The following is a 26,412-nucleotide window of genomic DNA, read 5'->3' as shown; positions in this document are numbered from 1 at the left end:
ATAGATCCACGTTCGAACAGGGATTGCATTCACGAATATGCCGAACAGATATATACAGTGTTTGGAAGATATAAACAGTTCGATCCGAACATGACGCCGTTTCTTCTTTAAAGTATTTCACACACTAACTTTAAAAAAATCTTGTATTATTGTAAGAAAATAATATTCTTTAATGTCATAAAAACACCAAAACTTTACTATTTTACCAGAAATGATAGAGTCCGTGAAAGGAGCTGGGCGTTGCAATCTACGACTCATAGACTCCAACTCGCAGTACTGTTTGAGACTACGCTAAAAATATCTCTAAAAAGAGCTCGGCAACATTTTAGCTAAATCCTGAAAAAAAAGGTTAAGTCGAAAAACCCCAGCGATGGTTGTTGTTCCCGCTTATTTCTATCTTAATTGTATGACTAGATGTTTATGGACTCGATGACCTTAAAAACTTTCCAACGAACAATCACTTCTGTCGGCACAGCGAAGACAAAATAATGAAAATTCATAACTTTTGTTTTCTGAAAAACAAGTAAAAAGTGACAGTCGGGTTTGCCTAAGAGATACCCTCAGCGTGTGTGAGTTGAGACTTTTATATATAGGCAGATCGAATACGGGCTACATAGCCAATTTTTTCTATAAATTGTATAGCCAAAAAGTTTCAGAATTTCGTCTTCTTTTTTGGACGTATAAACTCTCCGACAAAAATTTCGAAAAAATTGGGGTGTACAACTTCACGATTGTTGGCGTTACGAATAAATGTTTATGTTGTGCTCAAAATGTGACTTCCATGAAAGCGCAAAAGTTTTGCACTTTTGTACAGACGATACCTGAAAGTATCGACTGATATAGTTCATTTTGGAAGTGGACCTAATTTTGGAATTCAATTTCGTTGGTCGGCGTAAGATTTAGAGCTTTTGGACCAATCCTGACATAACCATGGACTTCCGCACTAAAAATACAATATCGCTCTAAACACGACCGCAAGAAGTACCATTGGTCAAAAAGTGCAATAGCTCCTCGAACAGCCCTTAAACTACACTGATGTTGAACTTTTGTGATGGATGTATCCGAAGATGTTGTCCAAAATAGACCCTCTTGGTACTTGATATATGTACGTAATTTTAGTATGTTTATAGTTTCGGTCAAATCGGATAATTGAAATTTTTTGTTGGAGGTATCTGAAGGTGTGAATCGATATAATTCATATTCGAACCTACTCTAGGTCTAGAAAAAATTGAATTGGACTTTGCTCAAGATTTTAGGGAAACATTTTGAAGTCTGTTGCCCAAAGGAAGTTTGGACAAACTATTGCGAGATCCAAATCTGTTGATCTGTTCGAGGGTTATAATAGGCACGAGCCAGAAAGACGGACGAACTGGAATAAATCGACTCCCAAATTGTTTGACGCGGGTTTCGTCAAAACATATGATTAGTCTAAGAACATTATTTCGATGAGGTGCATTTTTATCGTGAGGGTTCAATATCAACGTTAAACAAGTGAGCAAAGGCTATAGTCGGGACGGAGCCGACCATGTGATACCCTACACCACTACCCCTGTGCATAAGCTTTTCACTGGTAAACATTTCTTTTAGGGAATATAATCCGACTACCACCAAAAATAATATGCCTCTTTCTCTCTGGGACCCCCATAAGCAACCAAAATTACGTGACCATCCGATCAAAATTACGACCTGTAGCTTGATTGCAAAAAATGGAAGAATTGGATGCATTACCGACTATTGTGGTATCTCCCTTGTTTGACCACCTTCGCCAACCTGCTTTACACCAATGTAAAGGTAATATTTTCTTCTTCCATAGACAGGCTTTGCCGTTGGTATACCCCTACTAGAAGCCGATATATTCACAAAGAAAAAAACTTTGAATTTGTCTCCAAATGAGTTTTTCCCCATTCCGACCCCTAAATATTATCCGACTATCACCAAAATCAATAGGCTTCTTCCTCTGTAGGACCCCCATCTACCCCCAAAAATTTTGTCACTATCCGATCAAAATTCCAACTTGTAGCGTGATTACAAAAAATGGAAATATTGGGTATATTACTGAATTTTGCAATATCTCGGTTTGCTCACTTACGCCAACATACTTTGCATCAATATAAACGAGATCTTTTCTTCTGCCTCTTGGAATACTCCAACCAGAAGCGGAGATATTCGCATAAAAAACGTTGACATTTCTCCACATAAGCTTTTCGCTTATTCCGACTCCTGAATATTATCCGACCATCACCAAACTAAATAGGCTTCTTCCTCTGTGGGACCCGCATCAACTCCCAAAAAATTCGTGACTATCCGATGAAAATTGCGACCGATTACAAAAAAACCGTGATTACAAAAAAATTGGAAAATAGGACGCATTATCGACTATTGCCATATCTCTGCTATTTGACCACCTACGACACCCTGCTTTACATCCTTGTAAAGGTGATATTTTCTACTATCCTTGCCAGGTGTTGCTTTAGATGTACCTCTTAAATAAACAGAGATATTGGCTTTGAAATAAAACGTTGACCTTTCTCCAAATAAGTGTTTGCCCATTCCACCCCTGAATATTATCCGACCATCATCAAAATCAATAGGCTTCTTTCTCTTTGGGACCCCCATTAACCCCCAAAATTTCGTGACGATCCGATCAAAATTGCGACCTGTAGCGTGATTACAAGAAAATCGGAAAATGGGATGCATTATCGACTATTGCCATATCTCTGCTATTTGACCACCTACGACAACCTATTTTACATCGTTGTAAAGGTGATATTTTCTACTTTCCTTGCCAGGTTTTGCTTTTGATATACCTCTTAAAAAAACAGAGATATTGGTTTTAAAATAAAATGTTGACTTTTCTCCAAATAAGTTTTTGCCCATTCCGACCCCTAATTATTATCCGACCAACACCAAAATCAATAGGCTTCTTCATCTGTGAGACCCCCATTAACCCTTAAGTTTTCGTGACGATCCGATTAAAATTGCGACCTGTAGCGTGATTTCCAAAAAAATAGAAAAATGGGATGTATTACCGACTATTGCGATATCTCCGTTATTTGGTTACCTACGCCGACCTAGTTTGCATCACTGTGAAGACGGGATCTTCTACTTTCATAGTCAGACTTTGCTTTTGGAAAGTTTTCAACCAAAGCTGTGATATTCGTCAATATAGTTAAAATCGCAAAAATGAAAATTGGGGTTTTATTTGCTACTATTGTTATATCTTCGTTGTTTGATTACCTACGAGCACCTGCTTTACATCATTAGAAAGGTGATATTTTCTTCTTTCATTGTCAGGTTTTGCTTTTGGTATACCCCGTATAGAAGCTGAGATATTCGCTTTGGAAAAAAACGTTGTCATTTTATCCACCTAAGTTTTTTGCCCTTTCCGACCCCTAAATATTATCCGACCATCACCAAAATCAATAGGCTTCTTCCCCTCCGGGACCCCTATCAACATGCAAAATTTCGTGACGATCCGATCAAAATTGCGACCTGTAGCGTGATTACAAGGTTTAGATGGACAGACGGACAGACGGACAGACGGACGGACGGACGGACGGACGGACGGACACACATAGCCAGATCGACTCAGCTCGTCGAGACATTCATTTTTATATATATATGTATGGGTCTACGACCATTATTTCGATGCGTTACAAACTTTTTGGCCAAAACCAACTTATAATACCCTCCCCACATAGTGGTGTAGGGTATAATGAAAGGAGCTTACAACTGGGAAGTTTTTGTGGATTCTAAAACAGCAATGTTCATAGATGAGAAAAATCCAAAAACAAGAAAAAATCGCCGGAGGGATTTTCAAATAAATCGAATTGCAGCAAGTCTTTCATTCACTGTGTTGAAGCTGGAGACCAGATGTTTTAACCTCCGACCAAGTACAAATCCGAAACCAAAGTCATGCTTTATGTCGTGGCAGCTATAATACAGTGCGTCACATTTAGGTGTTGTTGTGACGCCTTTCCCAATCCATCGTATTTCCTGTATGGCAGTAATATCGGCCTTGTACTTTTCAAGTACGTCTGCCCATGCGAAGACTGCACCTTCTCTATAAAGAGTGCGAACATTTCAGGTGCAGATTCGCAGATCATGGTCCTTAAAACGTTTGCGGGGTTCGTCAACTTTAGAGGAGTTTGTTGTTCTTTTCTTTCGTTTTTTCATAGTAGGCTGTTTTTTCTAGGAGAGGGTTATTAACCCGACGCCCAAACCCATGTTTTTATACCCTCAGCCTTTAGGCTATGAAGGGTATATACACTTTCATACGGGCAAAATGTGCCTCATCGAAATAATGATTTTAGACCCCAAGTTTGTTTGGACGAAATGTGTTTCATACAATTTGGAGTCGATTGAGCAATGTCCGTCCGTCTGTCTGTCTGTCTGGCTGGCTGGAGCGCACGATAACTCTCGAAGGGATGAACCGATTCGGTTCAAATTTTGGCTTTCGTAATATTTTGTCCAAACTTAGTTTAAGTTCGAAGATGAGCTATATCGGTCCACTCCTTCCGGTACCTCCCCCACAAAAGTTCGAAAATGTTCGGAAAATTTGTACGCACGATAACTCTTGAAGGGTGTAACCGATTTGGTCCATACTTTGCCCATCGTGGAGCGTGTACCAGACTTAGATCAGGTTTTAATATGGACTCAATCGGTCCACTCCGTCGGGTACCTCCCACACAAAATTTTGGAAAAGTTCAGATTAGGAACATCTCTCGAATCGCTTTGATTTTTGCTTTATCAACTTGTATTCACTGCCCTCCATACGACGGTATAAGTTTCATCAGGGGCAAGTCCATACTTCCTGAGAAAATAGCCTGAAAGTTGCAAAAAACCCCTATGACACCGTGTGAGGAGGTTGGAGGGCAAAATAACTCTCGAACAGGTCTGCCGATTCGGTCCAAATTTTGGCCTTAGTAATATTTTGTCCAAACATAGTTTAAGTTCGAAGATAAGCCATATCGGTCCACTCCTTCAGGTACCTCCCCCACAAAAGTTCAAAAATGTTCGGAAAAATTGTGCGTACGATAACTCTTGAAGAGAGTGGCCGAATTGGTCCATACTTTACACATCCTAATATATCTACCAGATATAGATCAGGTTCAAATATGGTCTATATTTGCCCACTCCATCCGGTACCTCCCACTCAAAATTTCGGATACATGTTCACTTTAAGACCTGCTTTCGAATCACTTTGATTTTTGTTGAAGCAACTTGCATTGCTGCCTCAATTGCGATGGTAAAAGTTGTTTCAGGGGCAAGTTCATACTTCTTGAGCAAACATCCCTGAAGTTCTAAAAAACCCCTATGGTACCATATGTAGTGGCTGGAGATCCATTCTTTTTAGTATCTCCTCCGCAAAACTTTTGATATTAAATCCTAATCAACATTTTTGTCAGTTCAAACGACCAAAATTTTTAAAACTCCCTAAATACATGCGTTTTTTGGAAAAAAATTGTTTCAATATACACAGGCTGAGGGTATATCTCTGTCGGCAAAGCCGACTGATACTTTTTTACTTGTTAACATTCTTATGGGTAAACGCGCGGCACATGTTAGCTCACTTCCTTTAACGGGTATTAAAGGCAGTTCCCCTGGTGACACCACGGGGAGGTCAGTGTCCACTTGAGATGAAAGAGGGACCAAGATAAATCCTGGGGTTTGCCATGTTAAAACCGGTCAGGACCGTTCATTGGTATCTTCCATCCCCTACGTCACCCGGACCCTTTATATAGCTAATATTAAAATCTGACCCGATTTTCAAAAATTTTTGTAGGATTACTTCTTTCAGATTTTAATATTAGCTATACAAAGGCCCCATGGAAATTTGAGGCCCCAGTGGCACGTGTTAACATATTCCGATTGAGCTCAAACTTTGGCAAACTTAATTTTTAACAAAACTAAAAATTTTAGGAGGGTGCCGCGTACAAAAATCCGTAATCGATTTTTTAAAACCACTCTAATGCGGCCCTACGACGATACAGTTTTTTCGGGGCAAGTCCACAATTCCTAAGTAATTGGTTGATTGATGATGTTTACTTCTTTTCTTTAGGTCCGAAGGTGAGAGTATATCATTGTCGGCACTTTTTTACTTGTTGTAATCAGGACTTCTACTAACTAGCCTTCACATCATGTAATAACGCTTGGCAGTTTCGGGAAATTTTTGATTTTGATTAATATTCTTCAAACTCCAGACGATGTCAAATCAAACATGTACTACAAACCGGCTCGCAACGTAGAATAAATTTGGTGGTAGACCATTTTGAATTAATATTCAAACACACCTGTTGCATTCCAAATGCACAAAAACAATTGGGAGATAAATATTCAAAAATAAGTGCATTAATATTCAAATGTGATTTAAATGTTATTTATTTTTTAAAAAACGATTTCACTGTAAAGTAAAATTAATGTGCGGTTGTGAGCTTCCCATGCCGTTGTCCAAATAAAGTGGCTACCGTTTTTTTTTTGTTTTTGGTTAGAAACAAAAACAACATCCGTGGAAGATGACTCATTTATGGCTAGAATCGGTGAAAATAAGAAACACAGCACACATGCCTCCCGTAGCGTAGTTGCGTACGCCACTTACGTGTAAAGCGTTTGTCACATGGGCTATTCTTGTAGCAGTGATTATGAATGAACAGCGGCTATTAATATTGACTACCAAGAACTTAAATTCTTAGTTTGTCATTTTGCTAAAATTATCACGATTTTGTTATAAACAATTTATAAACAACATTTGTTTAAATGGAATTAGGTGAAGAGGTGAGTGTTGTGACTAGGGTGGGTGGGAATTTATTTGCTTTGTGGCCAAAGTACAAGTTCGATTGAAACGTTATCACATTATTTGAATTCCGTTTCACACGATAGGTATCTGGACACGTTATCAGACAAATACCTTCTTTCTTTGGCAAATGGGATTTTAACCTTGTTTTAACCGATTGTACACGGAATTGAATGTGTACATATGTACGTATGTATGTATGTGTGACAACGTTTTATTAAATGTTGTGACAGCTTGATTATTTTTCTTATGAAATTATTAAACTTAATACCCTTCAACTTGAAAACTGATATTTTCCAAAGAACCAACAAAGAATTCTGGTCAAAATATCACCCGTTTTGCTTTATAAGGTGTTTTATGAAATTATAACCGCCTGTCTGTCCACCTGTCCGTTTGCCTTTTTACGAACATAAACATTTTAATCCATGTTTATGATCTTTTGTCTTTGTGGAGTGAGGAATGCAGTACGTGGTGTCTTCTTCTTGTAAATAAAATAAACTAAAAAACACTAAATGCCATAAAAATAGCTCTAGAATGCCATTAAAATCTTAATAAGCTGTTGTAAATTTCACAATTTAAGACTACAAGTTGATGGTTTTATAAGACGATGTTCTTTTACACACCAAGCAATTAAAGAACTAGAAATGTTGATGTGGTGTATGACAAAGTCTCAAGACACCTTTTATATGCCACACCACCATTCATAGTTCTATGTTTGGATAGTTTAGTGGAGATTTTTTAATGCAAAGGCAGTGAATGTTGTGGTAATGACGTCATTAAAGCGAAATGTAATTTTGGGACTCTTTTTAGTGGGATTTTTCCAAGAATGTTTTTAAGCCTCGATTTAAAACCATAACCATAAAGTTGTAGGTATTTAATGGTTTGGTATAGCCAGAGATTCGCATACATAAGAACTTATGTGCTTATTAGAGTTATGACTTTTTGACCTTTTTTTCTCAAAAATGATTTTCTGTAGCAAAAATGAAATAAATAACGTTTATTCTACTTAAATATTAAAAAAGTAAGGAAAAGATCAAAGGTGCTACCGTTGTGCAATGGTGTGTAAATCCTCCAGGCCAGGCCAGGAAACATCAAAAATTTTCAGCGGTTGCAAAATACCCCTCAGTAATGTTGGCGACATTTTCTGATTATTTTAGTCATGTAAAACTTCTGTACAAGTCGCAGTTCGGACTCGGCGATAAACAGTAGGTCCCAATCGGGGTGTACTCATTAATATGAGAGAAGTCTCCCTTGTCCCTTCAATGTGTGTGAAAATAAATTGGAATTTGAACTGGAAAATTAAATTTTAGCAAATTGGATAACAAATAACCAAAAAGTGTAAATAATATTGAACTAAATTAAGCGAGATATTTCAAAATGCATTTAAAATAAATAACTGTAACATATTAAGAATATTAAATTAAATTAAAAAGTATACAAATTAATTTATATACGAATATTTGAATAAATTGGAACATGTGCTGCTGGTTTTGGTTCCACTGTTCAACGACGGGTCCGCGTGCGTCGATGGGTATTGTATTTTTGGAAAGGCCATCAAAATTGCTTCTAGACCCCACTTTCCAAAAAATTCTAGATATGTTAGTACGTCCGATATTATATCGTTTAAAATGTACACATTTGGAAATTGGCCTTAGTACACATGGTTTTGTTTCCACTGTTCAACAACTGGGCCGCGTGCGTCGACGCGATAATTTTTGTTAGAATCCGTATCGAAAATACCTATAGGTCATGCTTTACGAATAGTTCTAAACCTGTTCAGATGTTGGAAAAAATTATTTTATACACCCCCAATACCAAATCTGCTGGAGTGTTATATACTGTTGGGTCCACTGTCTAAAAACGGTGTCGCGTGCGTCGAGGGGATAATTTTTTTTGGAATCAGCATCGAAAATACCTATAGGCCATGCTTTTCGAATAAATCTAATTCTGCTCAGATGTTGGTAAAAAATTATTTTATATCCCCCAATACCAAATCTGCTGAAATGCATATACCGTCGACAAGATAATTTTTTTTTGCTTACTTAAGCCAAAGTAGCATCTGTTAGCCAATATAATTCTTATTTTTATTTCACAACTGATGTCGTTTGCTGTGTTTACGGCGGTGCCGAGGTATACGAAGTCTATTACTACCTCAAAATTATAGGAACCAACTTCAACAGTTGGTCCGATCTCAATGGACGCATTGCGCGTCGACGCCATCAACTTGGTCTTCTCGCCGTTTACCGCCAGACCCACTTTAGCAGATGCTCCTTCGACCTTCATAAAGGTATCGGTTACTTCCTTTACAGATTGTCCCATGATGTCTATATCATCAGCATAAGCAAGTAAAATGTGGCTATTGGTGTAGATTGTGCCACTTCTTTTGACGTTTCTTATAAGGCTGCTTTATAATCGACAAAAAGGTGGTAGGTGTCGATCTGCATCTCTTGGGTCTTTCCCCAGGATTTGCCGCAGGATAAATATCTGGTCAATGGTGGACTTGCCAGGTCTAAAGTATGGTCCAATTTTTTCGTTGACCATGGGTTTTAGTCGTTCGCCCAATATCCCTGACACTATCTTGTAGGCGATAGGGAGAAGACTTATGCCCATATAGTTGGAGCATAAAGTCTTATCTCCTTTCTTATGGACGGGACACAGGATGCTCAGGTTCCAATCGTCGGGTACGCGTTCTTCCTGCCAGATGGAGCTAACTAGCTGATGCATACACCTTATCAGCGTGTCGCCTCCAGTTTTAAACAGCTCGGCTGGTAGGCCATCAGCTCCTGCTGCTTTATTATTCTTCAGCCGGTTTATTGCTGTCTTTACCTCATCTTGGCCGGGTGGTATACGTTCAATACCATTTTCTGGGATTGGATCTGTGGTATCTTCGTCGACTTCGCTACTATTGGATAGCAACAGTTTGGAAAAATGTTCTTTCCATATCCTTAGCACACTATCTGTATCAGTTACCAGATTACCTTGCTGGTCTCTACAGGAGGATGTGCCAGTTCCAAAGCCATCAGTTTGATGTTTCACTCTTTGGTAGAATTTTCGGACTTCATTCTGTCTCCTGTACATTTCGATTTGTTCACACTCCCGCTTTTCCATTTCTCTCTCTCTCTTTCTTTTTCCTGCTGAAAAGACGTTCTCCTCTCTCATTTTCTCCCGATACCTCTTTCGTGCGCTAAGCGTTGCTACTGATTGTAAGGTAGCCCCATATGCCGCATTTTTCTCTACGGTAGCAGCACGACAGTCCTGGTCATACCATGGATTCCTTGGTGGAGGTCTTTGGTATCCAAGTACTGATTTTGCGGCTGTTTGCATGGAGTGGGCAATGTTTTGCCATTGTCCTGATATGTTATCGGGACGAGGAGTACTTTGATTAAGCAGTTGGCCCAGTTGAGTGGAATATGCTGTGGCTATCTGTTGTGATTGCAGCTTACCGATGTCCAACTTCCGTGCTGTGTCTGTTCGCACTTTGTTTGCTACGTTTAATCTGGTACATACCTTTGTTGCAACAAGGTAGTGGTCCGAGTCTATGTTTGCACCTCGAAACGATCGTACATCCAACACGCTCGATGAATGTCTTTCATCTATCACAACGTGATCAATTAGATTTCTTGTTCTTTGACCTGGCGACAGCTAGGTGCCCTTATGAATATCTAGATGCTTAAATCTGGTACTACTAACTACCATGTTTCTTGCAGCTGCAGTCTATCAGCTTCATACCATTGTCAGATGTTTCACTGTGGACACTGAATTTCCCGACTGTTGGGCTAAAGATATTCTCCTTTCCAATTTTGGCATTAAAATCGCCTAGAATAATTTTAATGTCATGGGCAGGGCAACGGTCATAAGCTTCTCCTAAGCGCTCGTAAAATATATCTTTGGTCTGTTCGTCCTTGTCGTCAGTGGAAGCATGAGCGCAAATAAAGCTGATATTGAAGAATTTTGCTTTTAATCGAATGACAGCGAGTCTTTCATTCATTGGGGTGAAGCCGGTGACCAGATATTTTAACATCCGACCTACTACAAATCCGCAACAAAACTCATGCTTTGTTTCCCATTCCATCGTATTTCCTGTATGGCAGTAATGTCGGCCTTGTACCTTTCAAGTACATCTGTCAGTGCGTAAACGGCACCTTCTCTATAAAGAGTGCGAACATTCCAGGTGCATATTCGCAGATCATGGTCCTTAAAACGTTTGCGGGGTTCGTCAACTTTAGAGGGGTTTGTTTTTCTTTTCATAGTAGGCTGTTTTTTTTAGGGGAGGGTTATCAACCCGACGCCCAAACCCAAGTTTTTAACGTTCTTATGGGTGAACGCGCGGCACATGTTAGCTCACTTCCTTTAACGGGTGTCAAAGGCATTTCCCCAGGTGACACCACGGGGAGGTCAGTGTTCACTTGAGATGAAAGAGGGGCCAAGATAAATCCGGGCTTTGCCATGTTAAAACCGGTCAGGACCGTTCCTTGGTATCTTCCATCCCCTACGTCACCTAATAAAGGAAGGAATAAAAGTTATTTTAGTTATTAATAGGCAAAAGGTCATTCAATTCAGGATGAAACAATTTTTTTTATTTCGCAGCATTTTTTCCAATTTTTTTTTTCAAAAGTGTGCGTGACCTTTTTTAAAATAATTTGAATGAACGTTATTTTTGGCATTAATAGCCAAAAATTCATTCATTATCACTATTACTTACTTAGCTGGCCCATTACAGAACATTTGTTCCATAAGCCGAACTAAGGGGTAGTTTACACTATATGTAAATGTCATATGACAAGAAATTTTCCATCGTTATATATTCGCTAATATGTGTAATAATGGAGATTTTCCTTACGCCATTTACTCTGTGCGTCCACACCAGCAAAAATGTAAAAAAACTACGTCTCCACATTGCCTCCGTGGGTAAATATGGAATGTTTTTATTTCGTGTCATATGACATTGATAGATAGTGTAAACTACCTCTAAGAAAAGTTCTCCAACTCTCTCTGTTTAGTGCTTCGCTTTCTAGAATACCGCGCCTGTTGTTGTTGTTGTAACAGTGTTTATTATTATGTTTGTATGTTCGTTCTTCTGTTTAATCTGGGTCTATCTCCAGTTCCAGCGTCTATCTCCAATTCCCGAGCGTAGTTGAGCCAAAACTACTCTAGTTTGTCGTGGCAGCTGACGCTCCTCACGTATTTCACACTATATTTGCTTATGGTCTGCATCCGTGTGAATACTATTTAAACCAGTTTGATATGCCTGTTGATCTAGGGGTTCTCTCCTATATTGTTGGACTTCCCTCTCTAGAGCATGAATATCCTTCCTGATATACCTGAATGTGTCGAGCCTAGCCAGCAGATGGTGATTGGGATGGCTATCACGGTAACACCCAAGCAAGTACTGCAACGAAAGCATCTCACTGTGTTGCTTTACTGAAAGAATCTTTGCCTCCTCATGTAGATGGTCCACTGAAGATTTGAGGAGGCACCCTGTTGCTGTTCTCAGGGCGGCATTCTGGCAGGTTTGAATCTTTTTCCAATTCGTATCACATTATCCTGTGGACCATAGCTCACCACAGACCGACCTATCGCGTGGTCAACAAGGTTTCTTTATCTGCACCGACTTTAGGACCTTGTTCCTACTTTTCAGCTTGTCGCAGATAGCTGTGGCGTGCGCGCACAACTTGAAAGTAGTGTCGAATGTGACCCCTAAAATTTTGGGGTAGTTTTTGGTCGGAATTCTGCTACCGATCACGACATTGAATTCTCTTCCAAACTGCGCGGTCCAGAGTGGCTGTTGATTTTGTGGCGGAAATGTGCATATTCCTCGATTGGTTTAATTGTTGTTCAGTTTCTCACAGATGTCATCAGGATAGGTACCTAACGCCAGGATCGTGCAATCATCCGCATACGTTACGATCTCGATGCCGTCTGGAGGGGCCGGAATACAGAAGAGGTAGAGGTTAAACAGTTCCGGAGATATCACCCCACCTTGGGGAACTCCCTGCTTCACTCTACGGGGTTTGGACTTCTTGTTCCTGAATTCCAAGTACGACTGGCGTCCACACATATAACTGACTATCCAACGTTTCAAGCTTGGCCGGAGGGTTGTTGCACGGCCGTTCTATCGCGCCTTGTCATCTCTTCATCCACTTGTTTGCGCCATCTATTCTTTGGCCTGCCAATTTGCGTGCACCGCCATGCGGCCCAAATTTATACGCCTTTTTAGCGGGTTCATCATCGCTCATTCTTATGATATGGCCTAGCCAACGCAATCGTTGCATCTCGGTACATTTATCTATACTGAGCAGCTCGTGGTTCATACGACGTCGATATTCACCGTCAACGCAGATTGGTCCATAGATCTTTCGAGTAATTTTTCTCTCAAACACACCAAGCACTGCCTTGTCTGCTTGCGCAAGTACCCAGGCTTCTGAACCATACGTCAGCACGGGTAGTATCAGTGTTTTGATGTGATGTGGCTTTATTCTTAAACTGTTTACTCAGCCCGTAGTAGCATCTGTTGGCCAACACTGTTCTTCTTCGTATTTCACAACTGATGTTGTTGGTTGTGTTTACGGCGGTGCCGAGGTAGACGAAGTCCCTTACTACCTCAAAATTATAGGAAGCAACGTCAACAGTTGGCCCGATCTCTATGGACGCATTGCGCGACGACAGCATTAACGTTGTCTTCTCGCCGTTTACCGCTAGACCTACTTTAGCAGAATCCTTTTCGACTTTTTCAAAGGTATCAGTTACTTCCTTTACCGATCGACCTATGATGTCAATGTCATCGGCATAAGCAAGTAACATTTTTCCGAAACTACTGAACTTAATTTCATGCAATTTTTAGAAAATGTTCAGGAATGTCCCGTGGTCCAAAATGCTACATATTTGTAGACGAATTTAGGGGGCCTATTGTATTATAATCGCTATATTATTTTGCAGCGACTCTGAAAGTCTCAATGATGGTATGATCGGCACGAAATATTAAGTAAGGTTTTGGTTAAAGACAAATGAAAAGCTTTCAATTTAACATGATCATGCGGAATATATTGATGTGCAGAGTTTCAGCCATACCCGGATGGAAACGAAGGTCGCTAGGTTGGCACGGGTTAACGTTAACCAAACGTCATAAAATTTCATATATAAGGTTTTTGGATCAAATGAAATAAATTTAGGTGGTAGAAATCAAAAAAAAAAAAAAAAAAAAAGAAATTTTGTTTTTTTGGGTCACCCTAATGTACATACTAGTGTGATGATAATCAGATGTTTTTGCCGTTGTATCTGTATTATTGTGCCATTGTCACAACAGAGATTAACTCCATCTATTGGCAATTTTTCACAACTGATTTTTCCTATCTTATTTATTTACGTCTTTGAAGCTTTAAACGAAGAAGTTTTAAATACCCTTCGTGAATTGTTGGGGGTTTTTAGAACTTGGTGGCCCTTTTTGGACGTATGAATTTGCCGACAAAAATATGCTTTTGAATAAAAGTGTTGCGGAGGAGGTACCTAAACAAATGAATCAAAATATTCCATTTTGGATTATGATCTTATTTCGGAGGCATTCCTTTTCCCCGCCAGCCATTTCAGATGATCAACGTATAAATTAGAGCCATAAATTGAACCAGGATGCATTGACTCGCTCACCAAAAAAATATCGCTGTAAACACAAGGAGTACCTTCGGTAAACATTTGCTAAAGATCCTCGAACAGACCTTGCACTTAAACGAACATGTTGAATTTTTGTAAGTGAGGTGCCATAAGGAGTGGAACGAGGATCATTTCTAATAGCACTCAATATTAATAAAAGTTTTCACAAGTTTCCCAATACATAGGCCTTTTCCTAAGGTGTTCCTTGAAGAGAACATTTGTCGAATATAATACTCAACTACAAAACTTTTTCCTTTAAAACTTCAAAGAAGTAAATAAATAAGATAGGAAAAATCTGTTGTGAAAAGTAATCAAAAGATGGAGTTAATCTCTGTTGTTACCACGGCACAGTAATACAGGTACAACGGCAAAAACATCTGATTATCATCACACTAGAATGTACATTAGGGTGACTAAAAAAAAAACAACATTTCTTTTTTTGATTTCCTACCCCCTAAATTTATTCCATTCGATTAAAAAACCTTATATATCAAATTTTATGGCGTTCTGTTAACGTTAACCCGTGCCAACCTAGCGATCTTTGTTTCCATCCCGGTATGGCTGAAACTCGCATAATCATGTTAAATTGAAAGATTCTTCTTTGTCGTAAACACAAACCTTACTTAATATTTCGTGCCGATCAAACCATAATTGCGACTTCCAGAGTCGCTGCAATATAAGATAACCTTTTTGTTTTTGTTTTTAATTAATTAATTGGATTAATCGAGCTAACATCCATTTTACCCCTTACAGTCATCACTAGACAACGGAATTTTCTGCAACCCCTATTTTTGGTCCGATTCATGTCAAATTTTGGGAATGGGCATGTTTTTGGCTTCTGATTAAATTGCAATCGAAACATATCGCTCATTTACTCAAAGAGTGACACATTTCAAAAAATCAAGTTTCGAGAAAAACGCGTTTTAAGTTGTCGATTGAAATTTGACTTCCCAACTTAAAAAAAATTATTACACAAAAGCTAAAATAACTAGTTGAACCATATTTTGCAGAGAACTAGCCAGATATCAGTGCCAAATTTCTGTGCAAGATCAAGCATGCAAAAAACTTGTTTGATGATTTATGCCAAACTCCTAGAAAATACACTGTAACTCGTTGAGTTTTAGAGATATCAACTTGAAAATTTGACACAAGATAAAGTATAAGTCGTAGAAAAAATAGAAATTGGTAACTCAAAATACCCCTTTTTTGAGTTATGCCACTCTTTGAGTAAATGAGCGATATGCAAAATTGTGCAAATTTAAGCATTTTACATATTTTCCTATGCAACAAATATTTCAACAATAGGTACAAAAATGTTTGTATGTACAATTTTTCTGTTTAAAATTCTTTTCAGACAAGTCAATAAAATAGAAAAAAAAAACCACAGCCTCAACCTTCAAAATACCGAAAATCGAGAGTTTGTTTAACCAAAAGGAAGACTTAATATTAAATTTCAGCCATTTTGACGGGATATTGAGGCCACAACCTTCAAAATACTAGAAATTGGGAGGAATCTTACTATAGGGGCTATATGAAGACGTGGACCTATACCGACAAATTTCAAGTGGAAAATTTTATAAACACAAGGAAGACTTAACACCAAATATCAGCCATTTCGGAGGGATATTGAGGCCACAACCTTCAAAATACCAGAAATCCGGAGGTACTGTTCTATGGGGCTATATGAAGACGTGGACCTATACCGCCAAATTTCAGGTGGAAAGTTTTATACCCCCAATGAAGATTTAATACCAAATTTCAGCCATTTCGGAGGGATATTGAGGCCACAACCTCCAAAATACCAGAAATCCGGAGATACCGTTCTTTGGGGGCTATCTGAAGACGTGAACCTATGTCGAGAAATTTCAGGTGGAAAGTTTTATTCCCCCAAGGAAGACTAAATACCAAATTTCAGTCATTTCGGTGGGATATTGAGGCTACAACTTTCAAAATACCCCCCCTTCTATGGGGGCTATATGAAGACGTGGACCTATACTGACAAATTTTAGGTGGACAGTTGTATACTCCCAACGAAGACTTTATACATAATGTCAGCCATTTAGGTGTGATGTTGAGGCCACAACCTTCAAAATATCGGAAATCGGGAGGTATCTTACTATGGGGGCGATATAAAGACGTGGACCTATACCGACAAATTTCAAGTGGAAAATTTTATAACCACAAGGAAGACTTAATACCAAATTTCAGCCATTTCGGAGGGATATTAAGGCCACAACCTTCAAAATACCAGAGATCCGGAGGTACCGTTCTATGGGGGCTATCTGAAGACGTGGACCTATATCCAGAAATTTCAGGTGGAAAGTTGTATACCCCCAACGTAGACTAAATACTAAATTTCAGGCATTTCGGTGGGATATTGAGGCTACAACTTTCAAAATACCGAAAATCCGGAGGAGCCGTTCTATGGGGGCTATATGAAGACGTGGACCTATACTGACAAATTTCAGGTGGAATGTTTTATACTCCCAACGAAGACTTTATACAAAATGTCAGCCATTTAAGTGTGATGTTAAGGCTAGAACTTTCAAAATATCGAAAATCGGGAGGTATCGTTCTTGGGGGCTATATGAAGGCCCGAATCAAAACCGACAAATTTTAGTTGGAAATTGTTTATCCCCAAGGACGACTGAATACCAAGGAAGACTTAATGCCAAATTTCAGCCATTTTGGCGGGTTATTGAGGCCACAACCTTCAAAATACCGGAAATCGGAAGGTACCGTACTATGGGGGCTATATGAAGCGTGGACCTATACCGACAAATTTCAGGTGGAAACTTTTATACCCCCAAGGAAGACTTAATACGAAGTATCACACATTTGGAGGGATATGGAGGCCACAACCTTCTAAATAGCAGAAATCCGGAGGTACGACAAAGAAAGTTTTATACTCCCAACAAAGACTTAGTACAAAATATCAGCCTGTTTAGTGTGGTGTTGAGGTCACAACCTTCAAAGTATCGGAAATCGAGAGGTGCCGTTCTATGGGGGCTATATGAAGACGTGGACCTCTACTGACAAATTTCAGATTTAAAGTTTCATACCCCTAAAGAAGACCTTATACCACATTTCAGCCATTTCGGTGGGATTTTTAGGCCACAAATTCTTGTATATATTTTTGAATATGGTTTTGCATATGCTCATTTTATGCAAATATGTAAAAATATGCAAAAATTTCTGGGCCTAATAATATTTTGAAAAACAAAACTAATTCGTTTTATTTTGTGATAAAACTAGTTTCTGTCTAATTAGATTTTCTCTACGACCATCCTAGCCATATATGCATTTGCATAGGATTCCGCTGTCTAGTCATCATCAACGAATAATGGGGTCTCTTCTGGTCGGAACTTGACCTCCGCACAAAATTTCGTGACGATCGCTCCATAATTGACGCCTGGAGTTTTTAGTAAAATTTTTAATGGACGGATTGCTTTATTTCTCCCGGATATGAAAAATAACAAGGGGAATCTGCGACGAATATTTCGCGATGTTACATAAATATTGGACAAAAAAAACGTATAATATTCTTTGCACATTATTGTGTAAAGTAAAAATATATAAATATTGTGTAAAATATAAAAAACTCCAAAAATTGAAGGAAAAGGTCGTAAGTCCCAACAAAAATTCAAAGCTATACGAGTCCAAAGATATCCCAACTATGTATCTCCCAAACGCGATGGAATTTGATCAAAGAAAATACAGGTATTGAAGCGGAAAACATTAACGGATAATGCTACTTTTACCACCATAATAAAATCTTTAATATAGAAAGCTTTATAATGTCCTCCTGAAAATTTTTAAAAATTGACTTACGAACATTTCCTGAGTAGCAGACGATATATACTTTGATGACTAATTACTATGCATTTAATTGTTTCGTCAAATAAATATTAAATAATGGGTATAACGAACAATCCCTTCTTATTTCTCTGTGGGGTTTAATTATGTATTCTATACTAGTCGGATGCCCGATTTGAAGTATTGTCCTTTTCCTTAAAGAAGTAGAAAATGCCACAAATACTGGACATGAAAAGAAATTCATTGAAACCCTCTTCTCTAGTGAATAGGAAACGTAAATTTTGTATTACCTAAATTTAAATACCCTAGGTAGGCCGTAAACGTTTCCCATTAAAATAAAATATTATTACTTACATTTACTATGAGTGATGTACGTTTTAGCAATACCCGCATCACGTTTCACAGCAATAAAAATAAATAATTTTACTTTTTCCTCTGAATGCACTTTTACTGTTTGTTTAATGTAAATATGTAAATAATGCTCTATTTTATTTATGAACATTTTAGTCTGAAAACAAAATCACTTCCATTTCATTCATCTTCAAGTCTACCCAGCAAAAATTTGGTAGGCACATGTCATTACTTTCTGCATTACCAGGTAATGAGTACTCATTTCCCTCCGCATTATCAGACAGTACATATATAACAGTTAACATATAAGTAGTTACATCCTTACTTACTACTTACTTACAAACGAATAAGTACGGTGGCACAGGGCTAGTGTGTCTGACTACAAATCCTAGGTTTGTGTGTTCAAAGCTCACCGTCAGCATGGAGTTTTTTGTTGACAAAATTACGAAGAAATGTTGATGTACATGAATGTTTTTAAACAACCCTTACTATTTGTACGAGTGGCCTAGTGTGTAGTGTGTTTGACTACAAATCAGAAGTTCGTGTGTTCGAAACTAGAAGGAACCGAAATAAAAGAAAAGGAGAAAATAAAAAGCAAAAAGTGTGCAGTGTTGAATTTGAATATATTTTCACCTCAATTGATCTAAAAATAGAACATATGCTTTTAGCGTCCTTTTCGACTACGGGTAAGTGCTTAAATATGTACTTTGAGTTCACATTTAAGGAAGTACTTCCTTCCTATGACATCCCCATGTAAAAATAATGACTTTTACGGCCAATTAGTAAGTAGTTACAACTGCCAAAATTTACTGAATAAAGTCATTACTTGGTAATGACTTTTTTTGCTGGGTATAAACACGTTTTTGTGCTTCGTCGTTTACCGTCCGTGGACACATTGAAGTTTGTTATCTTTTTATCGGCTTTAACGTTTTTTTGTTTCATTTCCAAACTAAATTTTAATTTACTTTGAAATTAATAATAAATTCATAGGTAAATACCTATGAATAAATAATTCTTCTTGACATTATTTAAATGGAAGTGTTTGTGCAGGGATTTCTTTTTCGTTTTCAGTTAAACGTTTTTTTTTCTGTCTGATTTATGGACATTTTGGTATTAACATGTTACGTTTTCTTGTGTGTTTTTGTAATTTTTAGGCCTTGCCGGTCCCACAACAATTGTGAAAGATGATCCGATTAAAGAGAGTCTGGAAGAACTTAATGATTTGAATGAAAGCGCCATATTGAGGGTAAGTTTCAAACATAAATTGTACTTCATTATGTATGCGTGTTGTAATAAATGATAAAATCGGATTTGATATTAAATTAAGACGACATGTACATTTTTTTTAATAAAATTATTTAAACGGTTGAAAGAAATTTCAAAATTTGTAAGCATTAATTTTTTGTAAACTTTCCAAACATTTGTATGGCATACATAGCTAGGATTTAATTTTTTGACATTATGCATTTCGTATCGTCCGATCGATGTACTCCGATCTAATTTCATTTATTTTTGGAGAATTTGTTGGAATAAATATGTGTGTTCGTTTACTCAACATTTGTACAAATTGTTACTGGATGTTGTTCGTTTACTCCACAGTAAAAAGCAAAAGACCTTAGTCGGTTGCAAGAAGTTACTGGACTTGTACAAATTTGTACAAATTATTGAGTAAACGAACACACCCAATGTTATAGATGGGAGGAAAAGAATGACAGAAACTGAACGTAAAGATGTTCGATAGTATTTTGAAATTGTTATTGTAATGACAAATATGTCTGCTTCCGTTGGATACATTCAGAAATTGTAACCTTCTCATCAAAGAAGGCCTAATTTCATAGTGACACTAGTGAACATGCTTATAACTGTTTTAGAAAATTAACCTATATTAACCTTTTTTCCAAGAACGAAAACTAAACCTATGCTAACCGTTGCACATAACTCACATAACTTCCGTTTAAAACTAAAAAATCTACAAACAAAATAGAAATACATACGTGACATTCATTATCAACACACATTTAAAACTGTTCTTTGACATTTTAGCCATCTTTAAATTATTGTACTTAATAAACAAAAATAGTTTATTTATATATTACAGTTACTATTTTCATATCCATTTCCAAAAAATGTACTAGTCTATGAAACATTTGATTTTCCCTTAAAAACTAATCCAAACGATAGTAACTACTGGAACAAAATACCCGAGATTCCAGTAGCGTTTTTTATGTTCGTGTCTGGCAAGTTCATTGAAGATCGTGACCAAAGAGTACCTCTTAACAATAAATATTCGTAAAATGAAACAACAGCTAAATAAACGTAACGTCACTCGCTATAAACATTACTTACGATTATGAGTCGGCGTGTAGCGTAGTTACCTATAAATTATTACCGCATATTACTTCCGTGGGAAACTCACGTAACACTGAAGGGGGTGTACTACATTTGAATAGTGTATGTGTCAAATAAACAATTCAAAAAATAAAAATGTATATTTTTCTTACAAAAATGTAAAATCATCGGGAATGATTCACTTATTCATATCGGGGAAAAAGTTTGTGATGTTCTATTTAGTGAATTTCAAGATTTAAAATACACAACACAAAATATAAAATATAAAATATAAAATATAAAATATAAAATATAAAATATAAAATATAAAATATAAAATATAAAATATAAAATATAAAATATAAAATATAAAATATAAAATATAAAATATAAAATATAAAATATAAAATATAAAATATAAAATATAAAATATAAAATATAAAATATAAAATATAAAATATAAAATATAAAATATAAAATATAAAATATAAAATATAAAATATAAAATATAAAATATAAAATATAAAATATAAAATATAAAATATAAAATATAAAATATAAAATATAAAATATAAAATATAAAATATAAAATATAAAATATAAAATATAAAATATAAAATATAAAATATAAAATATAAAATATAAAATATAAAATATAAAATATAAAATATAAAATATAAAATATAAAATATAAAATATAAAATATAAAATATAAAATATAAAATATAAAATATAAAATATAAAATATAAAATATAAAATATAAAATATAAAATATAAAATATAAAATATAAAATATAAAATATAAAATATAAAATATAAAATATAAAATATAAAATATAAAATATAAAATATAAAATATAAAATATAAAATATAAAATATAAAATATAAAATATAAAATATAAAATATAAAATATAAAATATAAAATATAAAATATAAAATATAAAATATAAAATATAAAATATAAAATATAAAATATAAAATATAAAATATAAAATATAAAATATAAAATATAAAATATAAAATATAAAATATAAAATATAAAATATAAAATATAAAATATAAAATATAAAATATAAAATATAAAATATAAAATATAAAATATAAAATATAAAATATAAAATATAAAATATAAAATATAAAATATAAAATATAAAATATAAAATATAAAATATAAAATATAAAATATAAAATATAAAATATAAAATATAAAATATAAAATATAAAATATAAAATATAAAATATAAAATATAAAATATAAAATATAAAATATAAAATATAAAATATAAAATATAAAATATAAAATATAAAATATAAAATATAAAATATAAAATATAAAATATAAAATATAAAATATAAAATATAAAATATAAAATATAAAATATAAAATATAAAATATAAAATATAAAATATAAAATATAAAATATAAAATATAAAATATAAAATATAAAATATAAAATATAAAATATAAAATATAAAATATAAAATATAAAATATAAAATATAAAATATAAAATATAAAATATAAAATATAAAATATAAAATATAAAATATAAAATATAAAATATAAAATATAAAATATAAAATATAAAATATAAAATATAAAATATAAAATATAAAATATAAAATATAAAATATAAAATATAAAATATAAAATATAAAATATAAAATATAAAATATAAAATATAAAATATAAAATATAAAATATAAAATATAAAATATAAAATATAAAATATAAAATATAAAATATAAAATATAAAATATAAAATATAAAATATAAAATATAAAATATAAAATATAAAATATAAAATATAAAATATAAAATATAAAATATAAAATATAAAATATAAAATATAAAATATAAAATATAAAATATAAAATATAAAATATAAAATATAAAATATAAAATATAAAATATAAAATATAAAATATAAAATATAAAATATAAAATATAAAATATAAAATATAAAATATAAAATATAAAATATAAAATATAAAATATAAAATATAAAATATAAAATATAAAATATAAAATATAAAATATAAAATATAAAATATAAAATATAAAATATAAAATATAAAATATAAAATATAAAATATAAAATATAAAATATAAAATATAAAATATAAAATATAAAATATAAAATATAAAATATAAAATATAAAATATAAAATATAAAATATAAAATATAAAATATAAAATATAAAATATAAAATATAAAATATAAAATATAAAATATAAAATATAAAATATAAAATATAAAATATAAAATATAAAATATAAAATATAAAATATAAAATATAAAATATAAAATATAAAATATAAAATATAAAATATAAAATATAAAATATAAAATATAAAATATAAAATATAAAATATAAAATATAAAATATAAAATATAAAATATAAAATATAAAATATAAAATATAAAATATAAAATATAAAATATAAAATATAAAATATAAAATATAAAATATAAAATATAAAATATAAAATATAAAATATAAAATATAAAATATAAAATATAAAATATAAAATATAAAATATAAAATATAAAATATAAAATATAAAATATAAAATATAAAATATAAAATATAAAATATAAAATATAAAATATAAAATATAAAATATAAAATATAAAATATAAAATATAAAATATAAAATATAAAATATAAAATATAAAATATAAAATATAAAATATAAAATATAAAATATAAAATATAAAATATAAAATATAAAATATAAAATATAAAATATAAAATATAAAATATAAAATATAAAATATAAAATATAAAATATAAAATATAAAATATAAAATATAAAATATAAAATATAAAATATAAAATATAAAATATAAAATATAAAATATAAAATATAAAATATAAAATATAAAATATAAAATATAAAATATAAAATATAAAATATAAAATATAAAATATAAAATATAAAATATAAAATATAAAATATAAAATATAAAATATAAAATATAAAATATAAAATATAAAATATAAAATATAAAATATAAAATATAAAATATAAAATATAAAATATAAAATATAAAATATAAAATATAAAATATAAAATATAAAATATAAAATATAAAATATAAAATATAAAATATAAAATATAAAATATAAAATATAAAATATAAAATATAAAATATAAAATATAAAATATAAAATATAAAATATAAAATATAAAATATAAAATATAAAATATAAAATATAAAATATAAAATATAAAATATAAAATATAAAATATAAAATATAAAATATAAAATATAAAATATAAAATATAAAATATAAAATATAAAATATAAAATATAAAATATAAAATATAAAATATAAAATATAAAATATAAAATATAAAATATAAAATATAAAATATAAAATATAAAATATAAAATATAAAATATAAAATATAAAATATAAAATATAAAATATAAAATATAAAATATAAAATATAAAATATAAAATATAAAATATAAAATATAAAATATAAAATATAAAATATAAAATATAAAATATAAAATATAAAATATAAAATATAAAATATAAAATATAAAATATAAAATATAAAATATAAAATATAAAATATAAAATATAAAATATAAAATATAAAATATTAAATATTAAATATTAAATATTAAATATTAAATATTAAATATTAAATATTAAATATTAAATATTAAATATTAAATATTAAATATTAAATATTAAATATTAAATATTAAATATTAAATATTAAATATTAAATATTAAATATTAAATATTAAATATTAAATATTAAATATTAAATATTAAATATTAAATATTAAATATTAAATATTAAATATTAAATATTAAATATTAAATATTAAATATTAAATATTAAATATTAAATATTAAATATTAAATATTAAATATTAAATATTAAATATTAAATATTAAATATTAAATATTAAATATTAAATATTAAATATTAAATATTAAATATTAAATATTAAATATTAAATATTAAATATTAAATATTAAATATTAAATATTAAATATTAAATATTAAATATTAAATATTAAATATTAAATATTAAATATTAAATATTAAATATTAAATATTAAATATTAAATATTAAATATTAAATATTAAATATTAAATATTAAATATTAAATATTAAATATTAAATATTAAATATTAAATATTAAATATTAAATATTAAATATTAAATATTAAATATTAAATATTAAATATTAAATATTAAATATTAAATATTAAATATTAAATATTAAATATTAAATATTAAATATTAAATATTAAATATTAAATATTAAATATTAAATATTAAATATTAAATATTAAATATTAAATATTAAATATTAAATATTAAATATTAAATATTAAATATTAAATATTAAATATTAAATATTAAATATTAAATATTAAATATTAAATATTAAATATTAAATATTAAATATTAAATATTAAATATTAAATATTAAATATTAAATATTAAATATTAAATATTAAATATTAAATATTAAATATTAAATATTAAATATTAAATATTAAATATTAAATATTAAATATTAAATATTAAATATTAAATATTAAATATTAAATATTAAATATTAAATATTAAATATTAAATATTAAATATTAAATATTAAATATTAAATATTAAATATTAAATATTAAATATTAAATATTAAATATTAAATATTAAATATTAAATATTAAATATTAAATATTAAATATTAAATATTAAATATTAAATATTAAATATTAAATATTAAATTATTAAATATTAAATATTAAATATTAAATATTAAATATTAAATATTAAATATTAAATATTAAATATTAAATATAAAATGTAAAATATAAAATATAAAATATAAAATATAAAATATAAAATATAAAATATAAAATATAAAATATAAAATATAAAATATAAAATATAAAATATAAAATATAAAATATAAAATATAAAATATAAAATATAAAATATAAAATATAAAATATAAAATATAAAATATAAAATATAAAATATAAAATATAAAATATAAAATATAAAATATAAAATATAAAATATAAAATATAAAATATAAAATATAAAATATAAAATATAAAATATAAAATATAAAATATAAAATATAAAATATAAAATATAAAATATAAAATATAAAATATAAAATATAAAATATAAAATATAAAATATAAAATATAAAATATAAAATATAAAATATAAAATATAAAATATAAAATATAAAATATAAAATATAAAATATAAAATATAAAATATAAAATATAAAATATAAAATATAAAATATAAAATATAAAATATAAAATATAAAATATAAAATATAAAATATAAAATATAAAATATAAAATATAAAATATAAAATATAAAATATAAAATATAAAATATAAAATATAAAATATAAAATATAAAATATAAAATATAAAATATAAAATATAAAATATAAAATATAAAATATAAAATA

At 30.3% G+C, this 26,412-nt stretch overlaps 1 protein-coding gene across 1 annotated transcript in view; it reads left to right on the top strand.

Annotated features, from left to right (window-relative positions):
• Positions 1-26,412, top strand: part of LOC141389456 (uncharacterized) — a 50,387-nt gene that overhangs the window by 7,430 nt on the left and 16,545 nt on the right. The window contains exon 2 of the mRNA XM_073960949.1: positions 19,759-19,850. Within this exon, the coding sequence (XP_073817050.1) occupies positions 19,759-19,850 (92 nt within the window). The remainder of the gene's footprint in view (positions 1-19,758; positions 19,851-26,412) is intronic.

The sequence above is a fragment of the Musca autumnalis genome, unplaced genomic scaffold, assembly GCF_047663935.1.
Source record: "Musca autumnalis isolate F117 unplaced genomic scaffold, ASM4766393v1 scaffold_1, whole genome shotgun sequence".
In the NCBI taxonomy this organism is placed as follows: Eukaryota; Metazoa; Arthropoda; class Insecta; order Diptera; family Muscidae; genus Musca; species Musca autumnalis.
This window is presented reverse-complemented; position numbering and strand designations above follow the sequence as displayed.